A 19,511-nucleotide genomic window follows, 5' to 3' on the forward strand; every position below is an offset into this window, starting at 1 on the left:
TATGATCTTTACTCGTGAAATACGTATACGAAGTATTTTGGTGTGGAAGAACGATTTTTAATAAACTCGGTAAATAATGCATACTGATTTTGATGCAACAGTTGTAGAGTCACCATGTCACATAAAATTAAACAAAAATGTTCCAATCAAATGATTAAGGAACCTTACATACATCGTGTGAGAAATAGACGCGAAGAGAGAAGTTTTAATTTATAACGATCACTTCTGCTCTCCGTGCTTGTTGCTGATCGATTATCAATTCGATTCACGTAATCGAATGCACACTTTGCACAATTGCGCAATAGAATATATAAGATAAAATTCGAAAATCGTTGCGTAAATTCTTCCTGACAGATCGGGCAAGATCCAAGAACTAACAGCCTTCATCACAGCTATTTATTATTATTTTATTTTCCTTCTCCGTTTATTTTCCACAAACTTAATTACTCCCGTATCACACAGATGCCTGTTACACATGAATATTTCATTAGCCCTTTCACTGCCCTGAACATACGGTGTCTCCATCAATTGAAGAAAACATCGAATCAACCTCATCGCCGATAATTTTAACTCACTCCAAAACACAATGGGTGATACGCAAGTTATCACGTATCAGCGACTCGCTGAGGGAAAATATGTTGATAAACCTGTTGTTAATATTTTTTTAATTTCATTATTTTTTTTTATTTAAGGCGGAAGAACTAACTTACCAATGCTTGCATAAGTTTGAAAACTCGTTCGAATGCTACGCCACGAATATTTTCTTATTCTTATTTTCTTTTTTTTCCGTCTTTACGCGTTCATCGTTAACGTGCAATGGTACGGCAAACGTTACACCATCTTTGCCGTATATTTCTCTGCTAATTGTCAAAGGTTAGTTTGCGTCTTTTTGAACGCAAACGTGATATAATTATACTGCACTTTCTCACCATTAATAATTTCGTTTGAAATTATGTCATTAGAAATAACGATCATGTACATAGGTACGTAAGGCGTCGAGTTCCACACTGTTACTAACAACGAGAGATTCCACAAGAAAGCCCCAAAGTTCATAGGAATTCCTGGTATTGATAGAACATGTATCCATCTTACTTTTACTCTGCATGTAAATTCTCTCGTAGACGTTTTACGTAATACAGGATTTTATGGTCAGAAACTTCTCGGATGGTCTGACGTCGTGACGAGTCTTACAGAGGCTCGAAATTTCGAATATCAACCGTACCAAGACTATTTGAATTTCTCATGTCATCCGACTGTTCTGGCACTAATTATTCCGCCTCTGTTGAGTCGATAATCTGACACGTATACACCGAAGAAGGTGGAATACTAATGTACGGCAGGGATTTACACGTCTGCGTTGAATCGCGAGCCGAATAATATGTTCTGCAAGTTCCTCGATCCGGCAGTCTTCGGTGCTTACAGTCGTACCTTCGCGAATGAAAGTGTACACTGTGTAATAATGAATGCACTTTGTATTAAAGCGGAGCGAACCTGTTATAAAACATAATCCATTGAAGTGGACGTCGATCTTTCGTCATGCACCTATAATGGTGTTTGATCCAGCTGACAAATCACGGAGCATAGAATCAGGTGCATAACTACAAGGATAACATTTTCACGAGTCTCTTTATTAGATCCACTTTTGAATCGTTCGACCGCTGAAGGTAAATCTATCGGATCGCGGCCCCGCCCTCGGCCATACGTTAAACTCACTCAGATTTCTTTTTCGCCGTGAAAGCATCGGACTATAAGCATACGGTCAAACGGATTTGGATTAAATTCCTGCAGGCTTAAGAGTCGATGATCGCCGGCCAGTTGACATACATTAATAATACCAGCTGGGATATGGGCACTTAAGGAATACTCGCAGCTTGTACCAAACCTGTTTTATTGTACCAACCGCAGTCACAGCTTTGTGATTTTGCGATTCTCATCAATTAATCCTACCTACTTCCTGCCTAGATTCATCTGGATTCATTGATCGTGTCAGAATTCTTGCTCTGCGATTTGGAACGCCTTCTAGTGACATTCGACCTTGAGTCTCAGGCTGTGGACAAGTGTGGTGCAGATCTATGAGCCTAAGAGTTGATTTATCTGATATAGAAAAGGGATGGAGAAACAATGGAGAAGCGGTCAGGATCTCTGTTATATTCACATGACAATGCCTAGCAAATGACGCAAGCAGAAAAAATGTCTGCTACATTTAAGGTTTCGACCTCTCAAATTTTCTCCGATTTATCCCGATATGTACTTGGTTTGTTTGTAAAATCGAGTTGCTAGACCAGAATGACCGTATCATAACCAACGAGATTAGTGAAGCAGACTGTACATTCCAGCTTACGGAGGTAATGCTAGATCGTTGACCACTGAGAACCCGGAATAATCCGGATTGCCCGGTGATGTGTCAATGTGGTTGCTTCATTCCTTCGACATGATCTTCCCTGCTTCTTTTTTTTCTCGAATAGATACTCACGATCAGGTAACATATGCAACTGATGTACTGATGTTTTACCCAGTATCTAGACACACGCACACAGAATTCAGTCCGACTATTCGAATTGCAAAGTATTCAAAGATACAACAAAAAATACCAAGTTGAATAGTAGTGTTCATTACGATATTTATTCGGTAATCATCAATTTCACTTTACGCAACGTCTGCTTACAGCTTCGACGAGTGTGGCGTTTTTTACATTTTTTGCTCTCCGATTCACCTGACTCGTAATGATTTCGAATTTTGATTAATCCGACATTGCTCAATAGTTGGTAAAAGTAATTTTCGTTGAGAATTTATTCGATTCGTAAACCACCGTACGGCGATTTCGTGTTTGTAATATTGAAATGGAACATGGTGCCACTCTCTTGATCTTGAACTTTTCCATGCAGGCCTCTTGCATCAGCGAGTGGTGAGCTTCCGTGTATAAAGCCGGTTTCTCTGCAAAATGAATCAGATACTTAATTGTGAAACAATTTATCATGTATTACGATACTGTAGCTGACAGATTTAGTCACGTTGCAGTTATTGCACTCTGTGTGATGAGGGTTAATGACGGTGTGATGTAACACGTCTTGATGCACGTTTTTTTAAAACGACAACTCAACTTTTCAAACGCAACATTGTATTTGAAATGTAATGTTGAACATGGTTTGAAACTGACTATCGTTGTTCGAAACGAAACTTGAATCGTACTTAAGTGACATTTTGTTTCATTCAAAGATTAAAAATTAATCTTGGTAGAAGACTTTAACCACATAGAATGAATTCATGTATGTATAGTAGTAGACGAATTACTTGTTTTCTACAAAAGATTTTCTTCTATTCATTATCACTGTACCTCAGTTTCTAATTGAAAATTAACGCCGAACTCTGTACAGCTTTGCTTCGTAAATTAACTGACAATTAATGGCTCAAACGCGTATATTTTTGAAAGGGTAATTGATGACCAAATGAATTACTCTTATCTCGCACGTATTCCATACGTGTATATTACACTAAATACCTTTTGCCTTTAAAAAACTCTGCGGCGTATTATTACTTTGTAGAAAAAAGAAGACAGAAGCAACATCAAGTAAATTTAGAACTTGAAAAATCAATTTGAAAAGATAAAGGTGCCACGTCAAGTCGCGACACTCTCGACTTTCTTCGGTTGCGTAAATTTTATTTGTAATCAAATAATGTAAAATGTAAAGTATCGATATGAATTCTTAAATAATTTTTGTCAACTTTGCAAAAAAATTTTCAAATTTCCAATTTTCATTGAAATTGCGAAATCTCTTTTCACCCAGTAGAAACAGGTGCTTAAATATGACAAAGTAAAAGCTTCACGGGAGTTCAGCTGTACTAAATTTTTTGAATATTGTGATTTCTGGTATTTTGACTACAGAATATGGTTTCAACTTCGAGTCAGAATGGGCAAAAAGAGCTCGAGCAACATCGGGATGCAATACCAATAAGAGAAAGGAGTTTTAGGTAAGGAATTTGAGGAGTAGGATAAATTAGGACCAAGATGTTACATTGAGCAACGACTTCGCGTGTCTAGCAGATCAATCAGTCGTTGGCTCAGGACATTTTCGATAAATTATCTTTCCACTGTGGATTCCCTCGACAGATTTCTCAAAACGATCAATCTGTTGGTTGCATATATGTTGTAATCCCTGTTGCAATCACTCGGATTCATCTGCTGCAGTGGTGAAAGTTCAGTACGACAATTGCGTTAATTGTTGCATATGCGACAGAATTATTGTTCAATATCCGCGTCACGGAACAACCGATACAGAAACCAGTTCTAAGTTTCACGGTCGAGATAAAAACTAATAAAAGAGGTGGAATGTGCAGAGGTATGACATTAACAAGCCTATAAAAAATTTTTGGATAGGCTGAAATATTCGCCATCCTCGCACCCTTAGCCTGGATTGTCACGAATCATAAAAAAAGTCATACAGTTTTATTTTAGTCGAAAATTTCATACGAAAAGGCGGTTGTCGATTGTCGTGTGAAATTTTCAAGGAAATAAGAAGCCGCGTTTTGATAATAATTTTATTGATCGCAGGATTGAGACATCGAAAGTGAAAGTCTGTTAGAACAAAAATTATACGGGGTGGTCGGTTTTAATCGCCCCAGGCGAATACCTGAAAATCGAAAGGATATTCGAGGAAAAGTTTCATACAAAACTTATCTGATAGGGAGATCAAAGACGAATTTTTTTCACATTCATATATATATTTCTTACCTTAGTTTCCGCACTACAAGTATTGATTATACAAATAAGCACAAAAATTCATAAAAATGAAATTTAGAACAGACATAATTGAAACGGTCTGGATTATTGGTAGGGTTGGATGAATGAATATTCAGTTCGTTGTCAGCCATTCAAACACAAATAAGTGTCTTATATTTTAACACGACATGACAATAATTTATTCTTGTGGTATACTTTAACTAAATAGGATTCATAATTAAATTTTTTAATTGAAAGTTAAAATTTAACCTATCGTATCGCAACACTTCCACTTATCGCATACTTTTGCTACGTTATCCATCTATATCGAGTTGCGAGTATAACCCATGCTTAGTAATATTTCCACTAAATCGGCATTCCTTTTTCAGGGAAAAGCAGCTGATCTTTGACCGAAATGAAAACCACAAACTAATGAAAATGGAATAAACTGTATTGCAATTAAAGCTGTTGATTGTGATCCTTGAAAACAGTAAGTAAACCAGTTTCCACGTATCTAAGTCACGTCACTCTATGAATATAATATTACAGTACCAAACTTAAAGAGTACTCGGTAATAAATAACAATAGGAAGAAATAATCCATAAATAAAGTTCAGGCGAGTATGAATGCGATCGGTAAATGGCAACAGAATCGTACGTCAATACACTATGACAAATATGGCTAATCATTACATTCAATTGTCACGGCTGATCTCTCGTGAACAATATTTTGATTTTTATCTCTAGCAATCGACATGTGAAGTCAATTTGTTAAGATATACTATTTTTCATCGTTGATATGTAGGGCCTCTTTGATGTCGGACACAAAAATCTTTCGAAGATATTCTGCCAATTTCTGGACTTCCGCCCAACGGGTTCCATCAGGTTGTTCCAGAGTGCATTCGCAGCTGAAAACATGTGAGAATATAGATTTAGTCACGGAGTTCCCAAATTTAACCAAAATTAATTAGGTATATATTACGCATACTTCGAAGTGATACAAAATCTCTCGTACGAGTTATTGGCTAATTAATTTCATGACGTTTACAAAAGATCGAATACGAATACCTGTTTATATTTATTGGAACAGGTATTCGCAGTAGTTGTAGAATAACTTGATAACGATTTGTCAAATGTATGATTATTAATTATCCGTCGAGGAGTAAATTGAATTTATCCAGGGAGAATCTAATATTGTAGATTACGTAAAAGCGGGTGAAAAGAAGAGAAAGGAGTAGCGCGAACTGTCAAGACACCGTGGTCAAAAAAAGCCTGTTGACCTGAGATGGAAGATACTATTTTTCAACGGCTATCGCATTACGGACTCATGAGCGTGAGATTTATTTCTTTGGGATGGAAAGTTTACTTGTAGAAAATTGAACTAATCATGGAGTAAAACCTCGGTCTTTATCTCAATAGTTAAATCAGACCATTGAATATTCTATAAGGTTGCGAAAAAAATGTGACTCATAAATTAATTCATTTTCTAGATAACAGTGACTGCTGGGTGATTGAAAATTATCTTAAATGTACTTTATCGCCTCTGAATACTCAGTGTAACGGGCTATTCACTTATAGTCCAAGTGACGATCGAATTCGAACGAATCGTTCCAAACTGTCGATACGACAGCTAAGAAGTGATTTCGAACCATTTTAAAATGACGTAAAACAGCTTGAAATTGATTTCAGATATTTCCAAACGATTTTCGAAAGTTGTCGTGCAATTTTAATCCGTTTCCAACTGATCTTTAACTATTTTTCAGTGATTTAAAACGGTTTCAAGCGACGTGCTTTTGCGATAACGACGAGTAATTTTCCTTAATCCCTCCCAACTTCTTATCAATTTTCCCCCTTATATAATTTCTGTTGAAATCATTGTCCAAGCTACTCGAAACTATTGTTCTCCTAGCCTGGTTTGTAGATTTTCAACCTACGCTAACTTTGAGGTGGGCAGATAAAAATCTGATGATATTATTACAGAAATTATGACATAACAGTGTTCCGCACCTGCTGTCATGTTACGTAGAACAATTCCTGGCTCGCATTGAGAACCCTGTCATGCAACGACACGTGAGTGGGGGAGAAAGAGAAAAAACCCGTTGACTCGCTACTTTTGTCAGGATAACAAAGATGCCGAATTTAAAAGAGCCACGGGCTGTGTTGCAAAGCATATACAATTCGTTGCATAATAATATATCGCATGTTTTGTAAATTACAGGTGTTTGTCTTGAAATACTGCAGCAAGACAACGAATTTCTGGTCCCCTGGCATTCTCTCACACTGTTCTTACTCGTCGGTACAGAAAGCGAATAAATCACCTCCGAGGCTAACTGAATTTTCGAATACGAATGAGTCCCGGATTTAATTTGAATTCATACAATTATAATAAATGTATATGTACGTATTTAATTTTACAGCGGCACTCACCTCTGGCGTAACCTTTTTGACTGAGGTGAAAACAGTCTGCAGATGAGTAAGTGAAATCTGTCAACCCGGACGTTGTTACCGGAAACGATATATTTGTTGTAAAAGGCTGAAGTACGATCGCGAAGTCTTCCCTTTGAAATTCCGGAAGCGTCGCAACTTCCTCCTCAATCTTTTGCCATCTGTTGATAAAAAAGCGCTCGGTAATACGGCAATTGTCGAAGTGTTATAGCCTCTGGTAGACCAGGTAGCACACTTGTCGAAATTTTTATTATCACTTGATTGATTAAAGCCGACATAATATCAACAGACGAATAAAGACAAGACGGTGACTGAGACATGGTAACGTCTGTTGATAATCTAAAAGTCAAAACTAGGCCAGTCGTATGTCAACGAATGGTCTCAGGAGTGTCAAGATTACGACAAATCCAAAATTAGAATTGAATATCGTATAGAACTTGCTACAGTGAATGTACCTAGTCGGATAGAATAATGTAGTAATTCTCGAAATCTTAAGGGCTCACTTGACTATTCTTTAGTGACTAAAACAAGTCAATTTTCAGTCAACTTCAACGGTATTGATTGTCAAAATTGACAATCTAGTGGATATGGTTGACGCGTAGTCAACTATTGGTTTTAAATACGCCCTTTTCATTGATCTCCGATTAATTGATTTGATTTTTTGCCGTCAATTAGTCAAATGTCAGTCGACCTTGCAGACCGTGTGCTGCCTTGGAAGAAACCATACTGTTTTGTCTTGTTGGCTAGTCCAATAATTATTATCAACTGTCGGTACATATACAGTGAAATATGAGAAGATAATGTGATACTTGTGGTAGATAAAAAGAACTAACACAACTAGTTTTTTCAACTTTACTGCTTACGGATTATCGGACCCGCATTGAAAATCTGGTATCAAAATAGGCTCTGGCATGAATAGTTTTTCTGTAAATCATTGAATTTAGGAACATCAAGTTTCATTATCGGTGTAACTTTTGCCGTTCCGAGACTATTTATAATTTGGTCGATAAAGTTTGTTCAAGAGTCTAAGTGAAACACTTATGTAAGCCACTTACTCGCGCATGATTGCGTAGAATTCTTTCTTTCGCCACTGCCACCTTAGACCAAACAAACAGCTGCATTCCACATCGACCGCTATATCGCAGATTGGTTGTCGTTTAGTAAATTCTACCAATACTTTCAAGTTTGGCGGAGGTATCAACGCCACTATAGTTCTGGGTAAGTTGTCTCTGAGTATTCGAAACACCGTTATAAGGTCTGATCGATGTTTCGCTAATATGGACGAAGGTGAACTTTGGTAACACATTTCGGAGCAGAAATCATTTGGACCGATCAATAAGCTGATCATCTAGAACAATGAACCGAATAATGTGGCTTAAATAATACTCGATCAAGAGTTTCCCACTTTACATAAATTCACTGCTTGATAATTGTGTCGGAAATCTGATTATCCAATTTAAATCTCCAGTTGAACAGCTGACCAAATTTTGTAACCTTACATGTAATGAAATCGAATTATTTCAAATAAATTACTTTTAGTCATCTTAAAAAACGTTACATCTACTTCGCACAGCTCCAAAGTTTCGTTGGCAATAACGGAAATTTTTCAAACCTTGTACATCCACAATAAAAATAATTCTCATCGAGGTACAGAAATCGTAATATTGACTGGACAAAAAACACAAAACAACATAACTTGGCAAAAATATAATTCGTTGGATTCCAAATGTATGCGTACTTTCCAATGCGTCTTCAAGTTAATCCTTGGATCGTGCTTAATTCGCTTGATTAAAACCTGTGCCATGAAGGGCATATCGGCGGACATTGCGAAGCCTTCGGCTACATTCAGTTGGGATTCCTTGTGAGTTGTGAATGAATCGGAGAGCGCGTAACCGATGAGATTCGGGTTGAAAACCTTCGAACAAAAAAAAAAAAAGTGCCAAAGTTGAATGTACACGTGATTCATGATTGATCAGAAGCCGACAGCGTGAATTATGAGCATCAATATAACCGTGAGATGAAATAATTATGTAAAATATGCCGCTTCTTCAGCCAGCCGTGCATAAGTTAAAATAACCTTTATAATGTTCGGAAGTGTCAGATATTCTCTCCAGCTTGATTGGCCTCCTCCGGACCAGGATACACCACGATTTTCAACGACAACGTGAGGAAACTGCGTTGCTACTGCCCCAAAACCCGCCGTCAAGGAGTCCCCCATTGCTGCAATTACGTCTATGTCACCTGGCCTCAACTTGTGAACAGACGTCGGAGGCTCTGGGGATCTTGTATCTAGTGTGAATGAAGCAATGGAATGACAACGATCCAGTGTTGCACACGCTTATTTTCCTAGATATTATGATACCCTAAATTCAACGACATACTTGTAAGTGCGCAAGGAAACGGAATGCTCGGACTGACAATGTTTTGTAATTTTCGTTGATCTCTTGCTCGGGCCAATTGCCATCCTCCTGGAGTACTCGTTCTGCCTGCAAGATTCGATATTCATTGTAATTGGTTTCGGTATTTGCATCCATATAATTGTTCGTCAAGGCTGGTCCCTTTACTGTATCCTGGATATGATTGAGAGAATGCATTCTGCACGTGATGCGGTGAAAGAATGATACCATTTTTTGTTCTATCCTGGACTCGAGACGTCATTAAAAGCATGACCTTAATCGATTTCATTAATGGTAAGTTAATAGTAGTTTCATTGCCATGCCACTGAATTAATAGAAGATAACTGTAACGTTAAAAAACCATTCTAATTCATCGTATACCTATGATATTCAGAGCAAATTCACGAACATTCCGGTACACTCCAATATTGTCATCCAGAGCCGTCCGCTGGGATTGACAAATCGTGCATAAGACCAGAAGAAGTTGAATAAAGAAATAGATCCTCATTTCCGCGGTGAATCTGAAAAATTAAACAACCGTGATTGAATTTTTAAACGTAATGTAATTACAGGAATTTTTTTTTCTATCTGAAACATTAAATCAAGCTTACTAGAGACCTGCTAATAAAATTTAACTTGTGCGCAATTGGTATAAGATATTATTGTTTCTTATTTTCTCATCTCTCGTGATGCATAAGTAATCTTGGAATTTATCGCACGTGCGTCGTAATAGCATCAGCGTAAAACGTTTCCAAGTACATTGGACTAGATGCCAAGAACTTCTTCTAATTATGCATTCGAGGATATTTCCCGTGATTTCTTATAATGCTTGATATCGTTATGGACAAGAAATTCTGTATTTTTTAAATGTCATGCACAATGACGTTACTCTTCAGGCATAACTGACGATTTGAATCTAGGGATTTCTACTCTACGCCCTCAGCTAAGAACGCTGTGCTGTAGAATAGTTTAACGCCATTGAAAATTACAAGATACCCTAAAAAGTGAGGAATTTTTAGCAATTTATTAACTAAATTCCAGCTTACGAACACTGCGAAGGTCAAAAGTGGAAAACAACAAACAAAAACCGTAAAACGTGTAAATGATCATCAGTCAGAAAAAGACACGTTTCAAAAACTCACGTTTGCAAATATAAATGCAAGTTCTGAGAAGGGAATCCATATACGGAAGTATTCTTCCAAGCAACCAACATGCGTCCGCAGAAACTGTGATTACAATCTCGGAACACGTACTGGAATTTTTTAAATTATTAACCGATACGCATAACCGTAAAGATTCCTGGTTCAACTATGAAAACTTATGAACGTCAAATTTCCAGCGCATTATTTTTGCACCGTATTCCTAAACGTGGGTGAAGGATAATTAATTCGGGAAAAATTTCAGAACCATTGCATTTCAAATTACTCATGTAGATCACGTAATTCCTGTTCTTGGAATTGAATCGATGATAGAACCAATTGTGAAAAGTTATTAACGAATTCTCAGACGTTTCACCCGCGGTAGGAATAGCGAATTTTATTCGGCTATGCTGTATGAATAAACGGCACGCCTTTGTACAGTCGTAATACGATATGCTCGATATCGTAGTTCGCAGATTGTTTTTGCTATCACTTTTGAGGAGGATAAAATTTTTGTGACGTCTATGAACTAGAAAAGAATATTACACTGCAAAATTCGTGGTGCAATTAATGCCCGCAAATCATGGATACAGCAGCCATAGTATTGGTGTGACAGTAGAACTGAACGAACATTATTGTGAAAATGTCAAGCACTTGTGTTAAAGTATCCCCACTGATATTCAAAAGGTTTCCATACATCGGCATATAACTTCCACACACTGCCACTGTATATCAATCCGTTGCAGGGATATTTGTTAAACTATAGTTGTAATTTGGGTATAGTTTAAAGCAGAGTATCACACGTGTAGCTATATTTCAAAACTGCGTCAGTTACGGAAAAGTTTAACGCAATTAATCAAGTTACTGAAGATCGTATATTCGAATTCTGCAACAGCTGGTTTCGACTGACTTATACAACCGAATAACTACGACTACCTAGCGTTTACAAATATTTATAGGTATGTGCATTTGCATTTAAATTTGGTAGCCTTGGCTGTTATAAAAAGATCAAACGAATTTGCATGAGCCATGCACCTAAGTTTTTGTAAATAATAATTCTAAGCTCTGTGATAGGTACAAATACCTTAAATCAAAATTAATCGCTAGAATTTAAGTGCTTGAATCATCTCGTTGACTGAAATCACGGCGATTGATATTTAATTCGACGATATATTTAAGAATGTTTCTTAGGCCGCATGCGTATTTATCATACGAATTTACATCTCTGCGTTGGTGCGTAACAATGATTTTTTTATTTCACGTAAAACATTAAGCGTGACTACAGAATATTTATTGCTTCATTCTTACATGAATGTTACAATGGAGTTAATTTTTTTGTATAAACTTTGAATATCCAGTAATATCATCGAGCGTTACTATATTGAGCAAGATGTTGAAAGACCTAACGTCTTTGTATAGCCGACTTTTTGTTCGATTTTAAAGTAATTTATTTTATTTTGTTAATCTCGCCTGTTTCCTGTTATTAATTGCAGACTGGCTGAAAAATGGAGTAATGGCTTTTACCGAAATACTAATTTGTAATTTAGTAACTAATTTTTTTTTGTCCGTAATTATAATTACGGACAAACTCGCGTGTATCAATCTATTTCGTAATGACGTTATTAATCGTGGTATACATTGTTTCATAACAGGGTGAGGCAAAAGTATGGAAACTCCTAGAAATCTCGCTGAGTTCGGTGACAAAAAAATAACCAAGGTTAAATCTTGGGAAATTTTTAACAAGGAATTCAATAGTGACCTTTGATTTGATCTTTGACTTCATCTTCAAACCTTGAAGTTTGATTTCAAGATCAACTTTCAAAAGTTAATCAGACCGTTCTGAAGAAACCTGGTGACTTTTGAGTGCAACATTTTGCGTCAGATCCGCATCCTCAAAAATATCCACGTTATTGTTACCAGTCATACTTTTGACCTTTATTTGACCCGTAGAGGTCACGTTGACCCTGAACCTTGACACATATTGGAACGTAAGAATTCCCGCTTTTTCCGATGCTGGCAACAGAAATGGGGGTTCCCGTTTGAAAAATCAAAGTCGACTTCAAAATGATCTTGAAGATGAGGTTCAAGGACAAATCAAAGGTCGCCATTGAATCCCTTGTTAAAAATTTCCTAAGATATAACCTTGGCAATTTTTTTTTTCTTCACCAAACTCTGGAAGATTTCTAGGTGTTTTCATAATTTTGTCTCACCTTGTATAATAAACTCACGACATCGTAAAATCGTACTTAAGTGACGCAAAAAGTGAGACTATAAGTTATTTCTGTAATCCATTTTCTGTTCTTATATTCTTTGTCCAATATTGCCATGGACATGATTAAATTATCATTATTATCATTATTATCATTATTATTTGGTTTTTCATTTTTGATCGGCTTAAGAATAATGCGATCGTAATTTATAATTGCATAAGAACCGAATGTCGCGGAAACGCCGGAGAAGGGATGAAAGGGGGCCAAGGCTGACTGGTACAAAATTGAATATCAAGGGATTTATCGGTTGTCAAAAAACAGCTTCACTACAAGTTTTTGCCTCTACGCATTATGTAACATCATTCAGATTCAAATCAATATCAGTGGAAATTTTTTTATTTTTACTGATGTGAATATAATCTTTGTTAGTAAGGGTCTTGTACGTTTATGCATCAAATTATTTCTAACCCTTTCAAACCTTGATTTGATGGTTTTGTAAAAGTGTCTCACGCTTGTGAAATCATTGCGGAATAATTCGGAAATCGGTCGATTGAGAATGAATCACATGATAGTGATCAGTTTTTGTTACAAACTGCACAATTATTACACAATTCACGATAGGTTAACCACACGTATATTTTACCTCGTGCATTGCTTACTCGCAAAATATTAACAACCGGAACGACATGTGATAACCAATAAGTGTATACCGATTGACAATTGTTAGATGCAATAATTTTAAGAAGTCGCTTTGGGCCCAGATAAAACGTTTGGGTAACGAACCACTTGCATAGACAGTAACAAGATTTAAGATGAGAGCCCTGATTCTAGTTCTGATTAAATGGGCGATAATCAACATCGGTCTACCAAAATTATAGGTTCGAAAATATGTCCGCATGTTACGTCACTCGAAAATTCATAGTAATCTGTAAGCAGATTAAGAAAAAATCATTCGCTGAAAGCTGGAGTAATTTCCCGTTAGACGGTTTCGAGAGTAAGTTATACTTTGAGCACTGCAAAACATGGCGATTTCTTTATATTCTTTCATCGTCCGGTATTCGCTGTCATCAATAAAACTTGCAGCGTGCGTGCAACGCATGGGGTACCGATAACCGTACATTTTTCCGTTTATATCTACTTGAGATGCTAACTGAGAATAATGACGCGGCAAGCATACCTTCCCGGATCATCATGGATTCGATCGAGCATCAGTAATGCTCGTTCTCTTCATTCGTAGCATTGATTTAATGAGGGAAAAAACCACTTGCGTTTGTATGAACTTTCGGTGGAAAAATGCGAGATGAAAATGCCGATGTACAGAATTGTGATATTGCAATTGCACTCGTATTATACCTTTGATTCGAGAGAAACCGCGCACCAATATCCAAAAATTTGTCCAATCCACGTGCATCCGCGACACTCGAGAACTGTCAATGGAAAGGCAGACAGCTTTTGACCACTCGTGCAGAACTCTGGATAAACCTCCAAACGAGAACTATATACCACCTTGTCTACCGTCTGATCGTGCAGGTGTCAAGGTTTTCTTCTTGCACCGCAGATCTGATAACCCTGGCCGATGGTAAATGCACTGCTGCAAGGACACTGGGCGGAAACGTTTCTGGCTGAAGGAGAAAATTAAATTAACCTCACAAATAAAGCAATGCATCCAGAATTTTGTTCGGATGGAGCCCCACGTCACAGTGTCATCGGTTCAAGGAGAAAGACTATATATTATACTTACACGCATTTGCAGTGAGTTTCTCTGTCTGCGGAACGATGCATTCGACTTATTTAAACAATTGGAGTTACAGCACCCAAACGTAAAAAAAAAGATATCACAGCTCAACAAAAAAAAAAAAGAATATTTTTGTTGTCCTGATTTTGTCGATGAATATTGGAGTTTGAAAACGAAGAATTTAAAAGTAAAATCATGATTATTATATTCTCTCTGGTTTTTATGATATTACAGTATTGTAAAGGGGGAAGATAGTTTCTGATATAATCATTATATTATTTTTAGATTCTTCGTTCTCAAGCACTAAAATTCACAGCCAAAAAATCAAGGCACCAAACCAAATTTTTGTTTGTAGTGTTTTTTTTTTCATAAACTTTGGATATTAAGAATAAAAATCGAATTTTTCATCTGAATATTGCCTTTTTGCGTTCATCACTGGAGATAATTACGGAAAACTACGCTTGCTCCTTGGGTATATTTCTTTTATTTATTGTAACACCGGTTGCTTGAATAAGGCGGACGCATCGTTCCGCAGATCAGACAAAGAAATTCACTGTGTAACGCGTGCCACTCATTTTCCTGTATCGACACTTTGAGGAATTTTCCCATTTTTCACGACTTGTACCATGAAGGCGTCGGTGCGTTACACGGAAATAGAAATTGCAATTTTACAAATTTGAAAAACTTTACGTACGATTTGCTTTACTATGATAGAGTTTCTCGCTATTCTATTCTATCACTCACCTTTATCGGTTGTAGCCTAACCGAAGTAACGAGACACTACCCTCATAGCCATCGTTGGAAATAAACTAGAGAAGCACTGCACTGGACAACGGTATCTTATTAACCTAGAGATAGGAGAAAAGACTGAATGACTTTACGAATAAAGTATCCTCATGATTTTGAACTGCGCAAACAAAATTGATGCAACCGTACCCAATGCCTTTGATAGACGATCTTATTCCGAACCTAATGAATCACATTATAAAAGCATTTTTCTGTCATCCAATGGTTGAATACTTGGAGAAGTATACCGAGTCTGGGAAAGGGCGATTTTTGATTATAATTCCCCAGGCATCTTTACATATACGCGTGACGTATGAGAAACAAACCGTGAATAAAAATGATATTCATCGTTGCAAGCGAAACCGGGCAATGGCAATTGTGTGAATATATGAAAGGAATTTCAATTCACGCTCGGTTGTTTACCGAGTCATTTTACCTAGGCGAACGTCTTACTCTAGTCATATTACGCTTGAGGCTAGTTCAGTCTTAATTGATAAATTTCTTCGAAAAATCGTCACTCGTGAGTGCGCAAATTTGATAGTGCTTTAAGATCTTTTTCGAAATGACTTGAACTAATACCGGTCGTAATTTCACGCGCTCGATATAGTCCATAACATTATTATTCATAATTAATCCAACAACTATTGATTTCCTCTCTCGAACTTAAATTTTCGTAGGTATAGAATCGAAACGCTGTTTTAGCTCGTCGCAAGTGAAGTATCTACGTTGGGTAGAGCAGCAGAATTGTTTTCAACTTCCCGTTTCTCTGATTTCAGAGAAAATAGGAAGTTATTGTAATCACCCCGAAAATGAAAAGTTGAGTTCTCCCTAGATCTCCACGTTTTGAGGTTCAGAGAATCACCTCCAATCATTTTCAAATGGACGTCTGTGTGTATGTATGTATGTATGCATGTATGTATGTATGCATGTACGTGCGTGATCAATTTTTTGTCCGACGATATCTCGAGAACGAGTAGTTAGATTTTGATGAACTTGGTCTTAATCGACACACCTCTTTCAGACTTAGACCTGGTGGAATTTTGGCTGTGATTGGTATAGTAGTTTTTGAATAATTTAAAAAACCAAATTCACAAAACTAAAATAAAAATGGAGTTATCTTCGCAACGGATGAACGGATTTGCATGAAAATTGGTATCCCAAAGTGTTTGGGGTCGCTGATCACATGTCTGAAGTCACATTTGCAAAATAAAGATGTCACGTAGTAAATATGCTCGAAAAAAATTGAAACATTCGAAGTTTAATGATAATTAAAAAATTCATGTTCTTTGGGTCGCTGATCACGAATCTGAAGTCGGATTCGCGAAATGCATAATGACAGATTCAAAATTCGTGAAAAAACGCTCGTTTGGCCTCTTTTATCGGAATATACTAGTTTCGAGCACAAATAACAGGAAGTTCAAAGGCTGGCTCACAGTCTGCCCAAATCCGCTTGTTCGGAAAGTGTTCGTATGGAAAAAAAATTCAGAGTAACTGTAATACATCACGGATGCGCTAACTTTGATCAAGATGAAATTGATGCTCCGTATATGACACAGTATTCAATGCAGTGTAGCGATTTAAAGACCTAATAAGGTCATAGGGAGAGAAAGAACGAAGCTTCTTAAGACTTCAAATGTATTTGAACACACATTTGAAAGGTACGAGCAAAAATTGTTTTCATCCAACTGTCGCAGAACGGCAGCGTTATGAGCTGACCCGTTAACTGAAGGATATATCTTCAGTCAACGGCTGACCATCGAAGGGCCTGGCCGCTTGAGTCTGGATCGGCAGAAGAGATAAAGTGTGTATTTCTTGTATGAAATGTGAAACCTAAACTCATTGTACATCATATCATAACATCATACATCATACATCATACATCATACATCATACATCATACATCATACATCATAATACATAGTATTAAAGGTCGAAACCAAAGTTTGGATGTCGGATGTTCTGAAAGTGACGTCACCAATTCAAAATCAGCTAGCCGAATTCCTCAGTCTGGAAACAACCGCGCAGTAGAGCGGACGGATGAGAGTCGCGCTCCGCAAATTTCGAGTACCGGGTTCTCTAACCTCCTGGATCCCGCGCTTCGGGTCCGCTACGCAGTGAAACTCGACTTCCAGGATAAGCGCTCCGTGGTTCCTGGTTCATGTTTACAATAAATTATTTCGATTCGTTTTTCGCGCAAGCCCAAATTCGGTAGCTGTCAGTCCGCTAATAAAATTTCTATAACTTTACAATCTTCTCATAATCTTTTTGGTAAAATATGTCGATAAAAAAAATTATATCAAACCTTACACATTATTTTTGATTTGTTCTCACGCTGAAAATATTTATTAGCATTCGAGGTATAACTCGAGGTGGTTGGCGGTGGTCGTTGGGGGTAGTTAGGGGTGGTTGCGGGTAATCTCGGTGATTCAGGAGGAGGGGGACGAGGATTTGTGCTCGGTGAGTAAAACACTTTTATAATATTTCAAGGCAATTGTATTTATATTTCATCTGAAATATTACAAACTTGTCACGTTTACAATAAATTATATCAATTCATTTTTCGTGCAAGCACATATTCAGTAACTATGAATAATCTTATACAATTTATTATATTAATAATCAATTATTTAATCAATTACTCAATTATATTAATCCTTACACAATATTTTCGATGTCTTCTTATACTGAAAATATTTATTACTATTCAAGGTATAACCTGAGGTGGTTGAAGGTGGTCGGAGGTGGACGTGGAGGAGGACGAGGAGGACGAGGATTTGTGCTGGGTGAGTAAAACACTTTTAGAATATTTGATGGCAATTGTAATTATATTTCATCTAAAATATTTCAAACTAGTCATGTTTACAATAAATTATTTTAATTCATTTTTCGCGCAAGCACATATTCAGTAGCTATGAATAAGCTTATACAATAAATTCTATTGTTAATTAATTAATTATTCAATTACTCAATTATATTAATCCTTACACGATATTTTCGATGTGTTCTTATACTGAAAATATTTATTACTATTCAAGGTATAACCTGAGGTGGTTATCGGTGGTTGTTCGAGGTGGTTGAAGGTGGTCGGAGGTGGAAGAGGAGGAGGATGAGGAGGACGAGGATTTGTGCTCGGTGAGTAAAACACTTTTTTAATATTTCATGACAATTCTAATTATATTTTATCTAAAATATTTCAAACTAGTCATGTTTACAATAAATTATTTCAATTCATTGTTCGCGCAAGCACATGTTCAGTAGCTATCAATAAGCTTATACAATTGACTATATTATTAATTAATTAATTAATCAATTACTCAATTATATTAATCCTTACACGATAGTTTTGATGTGTTCTAATGCTGAAAATATTTATTAGTTACCACCGCTAACCATCTCGGGTTAGCGGTGGTCGATGGAGGTGGACTTGGAGGAGGACGAGGAAGACGGGGAGAACAAGGTGGACGAGGAGGACAAGGATTTGTGCTCGGTGAGTTTGACAATTTGATAATATTTAATGGCAGTTGTACTTATATTATATTTGAAATTTTTGAAACTTGTCATATTTACAATAAATTATTTCAATTCATTTTTTGTGCAAGCAAAAATTCAGTAGCTATCATTGTGCTGATAAATTTCATATAATGTTTTATAATTTTCTCAATCTTCTTGGTGAAATGTGTCAATAAGAAAATTATATTAATCTTTACACAATATTTTCGATGTGTTCTGATACTAAAAATATTTATTAGTATTCGAGGTATAACCCGAGATGGTTAGCGGTGGTCGTTCAAGGTGGCTGGGGGTTGTTTCGGGTGATCGAGGTGGACGAGGAGGAGAACGAGGAAGACGAGGCGAACAAGGTAGATGAGGATGACGAGGATTTGTGCACCGTGAGTATAACATTCTGAAGTATTGAATAGAGTAGGAGTAGGAGTAGGAGTGGGAGTGGGAGTGGGAGGATCCCCTATCCTATCGTACTCTACCCTGCTCTATACCCTACCGTACACCACCCGACCCTACCCCACCCTTTCCCACCCCACCCTACCCTACCCTACTCTACACTCCCCTAGCCATCCCGCCCCTA

At 37.0% G+C, this 19,511-nt stretch overlaps 1 protein-coding gene across 10 annotated transcripts; it reads right to left on the minus strand.

Annotated features, from left to right (window-relative positions):
• Window positions 1-4,729: 4,729 nt before the first annotated feature.
• LOC124300489 (phospholipase B1, membrane-associated-like) lies at window positions 4,730-15,744 on the minus strand. Of its 10 annotated transcripts, none has more exons than XM_046754659.1 (9): window positions 15,386-15,743; window positions 14,260-14,528; window positions 9,939-10,078; window positions 9,543-9,647; window positions 9,239-9,450; window positions 8,900-9,076; window positions 8,217-8,509; window positions 7,144-7,322; window positions 4,730-5,624 (listed from the first exon to the last, which is right to left on the minus strand). In XM_046754659.1, the coding sequence occupies exons 3-9, from the start codon at window positions 10,063-10,065 to the stop codon at window positions 5,488-5,490; spliced, it is 1,230 nt and encodes a 409-aa protein (XP_046610615.1). In that variant the 5' UTR covers window positions 10,066-10,078; window positions 14,260-14,528; window positions 15,386-15,743; the 3' UTR covers window positions 4,730-5,487. The 10 variants fall into 10 exon arrangements, with proteins under 10 accessions (XP_046610615.1, XP_046610620.1, XP_046610616.1 ...); XM_046754664.1 differs by lacking the exons at window positions 14,260-14,528; window positions 15,386-15,743 and adding exons at window positions 10,700-10,809; window positions 11,394-11,448; XM_046754660.1 differs by lacking the exons at window positions 14,260-14,528; window positions 15,386-15,743 and adding exons at window positions 10,465-10,554; window positions 11,243-11,400.
• Window positions 15,745-19,511: the final 3,767 nt, after the last annotated feature.

The sequence above is a fragment of the Neodiprion virginianus genome, chromosome 3 (genome assembly GCF_021901495.1).
Source record: "Neodiprion virginianus isolate iyNeoVirg1 chromosome 3, iyNeoVirg1.1, whole genome shotgun sequence".
NCBI lineage: Eukaryota > Metazoa > Arthropoda > Insecta > Hymenoptera > Diprionidae > Neodiprion > Neodiprion virginianus.

Excerpts from the sequence above, each read along its gene's own strand:
- LOC124300489 (XM_046754654.1), bottom strand. The coding sequence starts at position 11,401 with ATGCCGATGTATGGAAACCTTTTGAATATCAGTGGGGATACTTTAACA. Across the intron at positions 10,079-11,327 it reads CTTGACATTTTCACAATAAT|ATTCACCGCGGAAATGAGGA; the intron begins GTTCGTTCAGTT and ends TTAATTTTTCAG. Across the intron at positions 8,510-8,899 it reads ACTTGAAGACGCATTGGAAA|ATGATCAGCTTATTGATCGG; the intron begins GTACGCATACAT and ends TCATTGTTCTAG.